We start from the raw sequence: 6,526 nt of genomic DNA, 5'->3' as shown, positions 1-6,526 counted from the left end.
AATAAAAATTCAAAAATTTATTTACACAATTCAAAATGAAAGAAAATAAAGACTGTAAAATATATATTTTATGCACGTAATATAAGAATAATTATTTAAATAATTTTTTTTATAATATACATTATATATTATTGAAAATTATACTCAATTAAGAATAATTGTTTGGAAGTTATATAGAAAAAGAAGAGACAGAAAGAGATGAACTGGATAGAGACTATACAAGTAGTTTGTCGGAAACATGCACAAAATGTATAGAAATATATAGATAGAAAACAAAGGAAGATAATAGGGGTATAGAAAGGGCAGGAAAGGATAAGAGAAAGAATGATATGAACAATTGTATATGGTTTGGTTCTGGATGATTGAATAATAAGCTTTATTTCCACCAAAAAAATTATGCTCAATTATATTATTATGTTTCTATCAATTTTCCGACGACACAAAATTATGTCACCGAAAAATAGAGGGTATATTTGTATAGGATAAAATATGTTATGTTAAGTCGTGCATGGAATATATATAATATAATTGACGTTCTAGCTGGAGGCCATATAATTAATATGAAAGGAGATGGTAGGTAACAATATAATTCAGACATTAGAAAAATGAGGACAATTCCATTAGAAGCACATGATTATATGTACATATCTAATATCTTCCCTCTTTTTTGTGCCAATAAATATGCAACATCTCTCCTCCTCATAACCTTCACGTGGCTGCAGGCTCTTCTCTCATCTGCTTTAATATATTTTACCTAACTTTATTTTCCATTGATTCTAAATTTATTTCTGGTTTCTTCTACCATCAAATGGGCTTTGCAAAATTGAAACAAGTAGAACATAGTCAATTCCTAGCTTTCTCAAATGACCGTACTGCTCTTCATTATGATTGCTTTCTCAAATCTTGTTTCTTCTGCAACAAAACTCTTAGCCTTGACAAAGAAGTGTACATGTACAGGTATGTACAGGTAGTAAGAAACGATCAGCAGTACATTATCCCCCCCTACCCCCCACAACCCCCCCCCCACACCCTCATAGTATTGGTAAATTTTGATACTGAATACTAAAATGCAGGGGTGAGCTGGGCTTCTGCAGTGTGGACTGTAGGAATAGGCAGATATACTTAGATGAAATGAAAAAGATTGAGATTTACACTAAGAAAATGCTAGCATCTTTAGTGCGGCAACGTCGAGAGGCCGGTGGACGGTGTAGTGAAACTACACTTCTGTCGGAGGATTACAGGCAGCCTGGCGAGCCATTGTCGTGCTCTAAAAATCGAGTTACATTCACATTCTCATAGTCGATAATATGTATAAGAGTACAGTTCAAAGGCGGAGCTAGCTAGGATTTTTAGTTTATGGGTTATATATGAATCATATTTCTTTTTATTTACTCGGTTCTAAATAAACTATTTTATACATATTTAATAAATTTAATAATATAAATAAAGGGTTTGAGACACATCTATTTAGTTCTGCCATACCTGTAACTATAATGCTAGTTCCGCCCCTGGTACTGCTATTATATTTTTTTCGTTCCCATTTGGTGTCTAGTCCTGCATTGGGCTCCAATAAATACGGATTGAATTCGTGTCAGAAAATCTCGCATGGGGAGATAAAGTTAGGGCTCCCTAATAAAAGCAATTTCATATCTAGGGCTCGAACGAGATTTCTAATAAATGATAACTACCTTTTAATTTAATTACTTTTTATAGCTACAAAGAATTTTTAATTTACCCATCATAGTTATGTCAAATACATATAGTTATTTCAGTGTATCAATATCGTTTCTTAATCCTATCTCTCTTCTTCCTCAACTCTCTCTCTTCTTTTTTCCTCTCACTTTGCTCTCGGCAAGGCTGCCGTCTAACTCCATCGCTGCCGGTCATCTTCTCCAGTGGAGCTCTACTAGAGCCCAACCAAACAACCACCCCCCCTCTCTCTCAACTCAATCACAGATCTAGATCTGAAAATCACGAAGTCGCGATGGACCATTACTGACAATGAAAATAATGGAAGAAGAAGATCGAAGGCGTCACCAAATCTGGATCTAACGGAGATGTCGGAATCCATGGCTTCTTCTCCTTCTTTGTATCTCACATCTGAGTGTATTCGTCTGAACAAATTTTGGTAGATGTAATGCGATAATGTATTCTCAGATTTTGCTGGATTTTTGTTTGTCTCTATTTTTAGTAGATATAATGTGATAACATATTCTCAAATTTGGCCAGATTTTTATTTGCCTCCATTTTTAGTTTTAATACAATGTATACAGTGTTTTGCATGGCTGGAAGATGCCATCTCCGGCGAACTGTCTTCTCTTCTTTGCTATTGAGTCACATACAATGATACGAATTCATTGTATTCTATATAAATACATTCAAATTTGAGTGTATTCTATATTTTTTTAATGCAAATACAGTTTATTTTTTTGTATTTTTGCATGTATTTATGTATTCTGAAGGTTAGTTTTTGTGGCAGATTTCTTGTATTTTTTGAATTTTTATTGTTTGAATAAACTCGAATTAAATATAGTGTAAAACTAGCTACAAATGAATACAGTGAATTGAATACAACCAAATATTACTGATACCAATGACTCTGATACCAATGAAGGAACACGTTAATCTAAACACATTAGATACCGCGTAAATCGTAAAACGAGAACTTACTTGTTCTTCGTGAAGCAGAAGCGAAAACGGATGAACCGTGACAGAAATTACTGGTCGGTGGTGGTTGTCACGGTGTGTTGGAACAACCTCCAATTCCACAGTCTAAACCCTAACCAAAATTGAGAGAGAAGAGCGTAGAAAAATACTGCAGAGTGTTTCTTTAATGTACACACTAAGTGTACTTATATAGGGAATATTAGAGTTAACTAATAACCCTATTGGGCCTTAAAGCACCCCTTATGGGTGGACCCAATTTTCCTACATCTCCCACTCACACATAATGGGAGTGCTCATCTAATATGAAAAACATATTCTCATCTCCTCAATCATTCATACACGGAAGTAGACCGTGCGACCAACATACTGTGAGAGCTAAGTGCTATATATCTGTTAGGAGTATATAGCCTCTCGTCGAGTGCAAACCTGCAAGTAGATCATAAAGTATGCAGTACCCTAGATCATGTAAATCACATTTGATATAGTCTCAAAATCTCATATATTATTATTTCTTGTATTCACAATTATAACTCATAAGTCATAATTGGTGCACCATTGAATACAAATAAATGAGATTCCATTAATGATCTTCCTCTTCTCACGATTCCCTTAACATTAGTATGACTGTTTTTCTAGTTATCGCTAGACCGTATCTGTGTTTATGGTTTTTTGGAAACACACTAAGATAGCTAACATCACACTAAGTCTCAAGTATCTGACCAGAGTCTCTAAGGGTACAAAATCTTGAGCTATCATAAAAGCTCTGGGTCTCACACAACAATAAGTTGAGAATGGACTTATGTTAACCCAATTGGTCGACATTAGCACACATGGTATGAAACATGTGCTACAACATTTTCTCATTTTTCTCCAAGGAGCGTATGTCTTTATCCCATAAAGAATGTTGTACAGATGATATTTAGACACCATAAGTATCTAAATTCGAGTTCTTTGATCTACAATATCATTTTTAACTCGCATCTAGCTCACAAAGTAGACTAGGTGAACGTTTTTCACCCTAATGACCTTATATCATTGTTTAAGCGACATTCTGATTTTAAGCGAATAGCTCTCAAATTATCTTTATGATAATTTTGCTTAAAATCATGTCTCGTCTCCTCACATTACTAAGATAAGGAGGCGGTTTCCTGTGTGAGAAGGCTAACCTCATGTCTACTCGACATACTTATAAAAAAATGAACAAAGAATGTACATAACATTCAACAATAAAAATATGTATGTATATAAATCAACTTTATTGATAATCAAAGAACATCAGTTTGAGAACACGGGAAAATAAATAACAAAATAAAGTATCTCAGAGTCTATGCAAGCCTTGAGACCTAGTGTGTCTCACAAATGCATCTCTAGACAAAGGCTTGGTCAATGGATCTGCTAGCATATCTTTTGTAGACACATACTTCACATTCACTACCTTGCATCTAACCATGTCTCTCGCATAGTTATACTTGATATCTATATGTTTGGTTTTACAATGAAACTTTGGGTCCATGGTAGAGGATATTGCAGCCTCACTGTCACAATAGACTAATACTGGTTCAGTATTTTCAGCAATATCCAACAAGTGCTCCAAGAACTTTTTCAACCAAACAGCTTCTTGTGCTGCTGATGCGAGAGCCACGTATTCTACTTCCATCGTAGATAGTGATACACATGATTGTTTCTTACTACTCCATGATATGGCCCCATCACTGAGTAAGAATACATATCCTGAGGTAGACTTCCCCTCGTCTAGATCTCCTCCATGGTCAGCATCATTGTATCCAACTAATCGCAGATCCTTACCGCCTTGATAACAAAGGGCATAATCAGCAGTTCCATTCAGATATCTCATGATCCTCTTTACTGCTTGCCAATGTGCTAAACCTGGGTCGATCTGATATCTACTTACCAAGCCAACTGCTTGACAGATATCAGATCTAGTGCACACCATATCATATATTAGACTTCTAACTGCGCTCCTATAAGGAACTCGACTCATTCTTTCTATCTCTTCAGGAGTCTTAGGACATATCTGACTTCCCAAGGTATGGCCTTTACTGATAGGAGTTTCAACTGGGCTACTATTTTGCATATTAAATTGTTCAAGAACTTTTCTAATGTAATTCTCTTGTGAGAGATACAAGACGATCTCTTGAAATCTTAACTCCAAGAATATATGCAGCTTCACCCATATCTTTCATCTCAAATTGGGATGATAACCATGACTTTATCTCGGTTATAAACTCCTTATCATTTCCAGCTATATGTATGTCATCTACATACAATGTTAAAATCACAAGCTTGTTTCTTGATCTCTTGGTATAAACGCAATGGTATTCATCCATCATGGTAAAACCATTGGATACAAGAACATTTTGAAAGCGTATATACCACTGCCTTGAAGATTGTTGAGGTCATAAATAGACTTCAAAAGTCTACAAACCTTTTGTTCGTGACCCTTTTCAATGAAACACTCAGGTTGTTCCATGTAGATTTCTTCATCTAGTTCTCCATTGAGAAAGGCAGTCTTTACATCCATTTGATGTAATTCAAGATCCAGGCTTGCAACAATAGCTAGAACCAGGCAAACCGAGGTAAATCGTACAGCAGGCGAGAAAGTCTCTTCGTAGTCTGTTCCTTTCTGTTGTGTATACCCTTTCGCCACCAGTCGAGCCTTATATATCTCAACTGTGCCATCAACCTTGAGCTTAATTTTGAGAATCCATTTTCTCCCAATTGCTTTGCGTCCTTCAAGGAGGTCAACTAGTTCCCAAACTTTGTTGACTCTCATAGACTCCAATTCATTTTCTATTGCTTTTGTCCATTTATCCTTAGAAGGGCATGAGATAGCCTCATTTACATTTTTAGGCTAGTTTTCTTCTTGTAGGATCATCATAAATAGTTCTCCGCCTTCAACATCAAATCGTCGGTAGGGAATATTTTTACGAGAACCACGTCTTACTTGTGATTCATCATTGTTCCCATTTGGATCAATGTTGCTCCCACTCGGATCAAGATCATTCATCCTGCTCCCACTTGGAACAAGATCTGTGACCATCTCTCTCCCTCTTGGACCAAGATCCATTTGGTCACTTCCACTAAAAGTAGAAGGATTACTTTTATTCGCATCTGATGATGAATGAGGTCTTTGATGAGAAACTAATTCGTCATCTGCTAAAATTCTCCCACTCGAATTAAGTGATCCTTGTACTTCTTGATCCATTATCTCAAATAAGGTTAGGTCTTGACCTACCTCTCCCTTCTTAGGGAACTCATCCTTTAAGAATGTGACATCTCGTGATTCAAACTCAGTTACACTCCCGCTGTCTTGCTGACCTATTAACACATAACCCTTTGAGGTTTCAGAGTATCTCATAAAGATACTTTTCTTTCCCCTCGGGCCCAATTTGCCATATTTGTGAGAGGAATTATGTGTATAGGCAGCATAACCTCAAGGTCTTAATACACTTAAGTCGGGTTGTCTTCCAGTCCATAACTCATATGGAGTGGTAGTAACTGATTTTGTAGGCACTCGGTTAAGTACAAAGGTAGCAGTAAGAAATGTATCACCCCAGTAACTAATTAGGAGTTTAGCTTGTGCCATCATTGACCTAACCATTTCTAGGAGCGTTCTGTTTCTTCTCTCCGCAACACCTTTTTGTTGTGGAGTATTTGGGATAGTCAAATGATGAACTATCCCTTTTCATCACATAAATTATTATATTGAGTTGATAAATATTCACGACCACGATCAGTTCGAAGAGCTTTTATCTTCTTGTCTAATTGATTTTTCACTAAGCTCATTAACTTTTGAAGCAACTTATTGCTTCTGATTTATGGGAAATCAAATAAACAT

At 36.0% G+C, this 6,526-nt stretch overlaps 2 protein-coding genes across 2 annotated transcripts; one reads left to right on the top strand and one right to left on the bottom strand.

The window, feature by feature from the left end:
• Nucleotides 1-808: 808 nt before the first annotated feature.
• Nucleotides 809-1,299, top strand: LOC104219396 (FCS-Like Zinc finger 17-like). Its single transcript, XM_009770082.2, has 2 exons — nucleotides 809-957; nucleotides 1,074-1,299. Exons 1-2 carry the CDS (start codon nucleotides 809-811, stop codon nucleotides 1,297-1,299), a joined length of 375 nt encoding a protein of 124 aa, XP_009768384.1.
• A 2,686-nt stretch (nucleotides 1,300-3,985) lies between these two features.
• On the bottom strand, nucleotides 3,986-4,762 carry LOC138872008 (secreted RxLR effector protein 161-like). Its single transcript, XM_070149944.1, has one exon. The coding sequence runs from the start codon at nucleotides 4,760-4,762 to the stop codon at nucleotides 3,986-3,988; it is 777 nt and encodes a 258-aa protein (XP_070006045.1).
• Between the last annotated feature and the right edge of the window lie 1,764 nt (nucleotides 4,763-6,526).

This window comes from Nicotiana sylvestris, chromosome 6 (assembly GCF_000393655.2).
Source record: "Nicotiana sylvestris chromosome 6, ASM39365v2, whole genome shotgun sequence".
NCBI classification, from domain to species: Eukaryota; Viridiplantae; Streptophyta; class Magnoliopsida; order Solanales; family Solanaceae; genus Nicotiana; species Nicotiana sylvestris.
Note: the sequence above shows the minus strand (reverse complement) of the source record. Positions and strands in the feature narration are given on the sequence as shown.

Coding starts and splice junctions, on each gene's coding strand:
- LOC104219396 (XM_009770082.2), top strand. CDS start 809: ATGGGCTTTGCAAAATTGAAACAAGTAGAACATAGTCAATTCCTAGCT. Junction 958..1,073: donor AAAGAAGTGTACATGTACAG/GTATGTACAGGT, acceptor ACTAAAATGCAG/GGGTGAGCTGGGCTTCTGCA.
- LOC138872008 (XM_070149944.1), bottom strand. CDS start 4,762: ATGCAAAATAGTAGCCCAGTTGAAACTCCTATCAGTAAAGGCCATACC.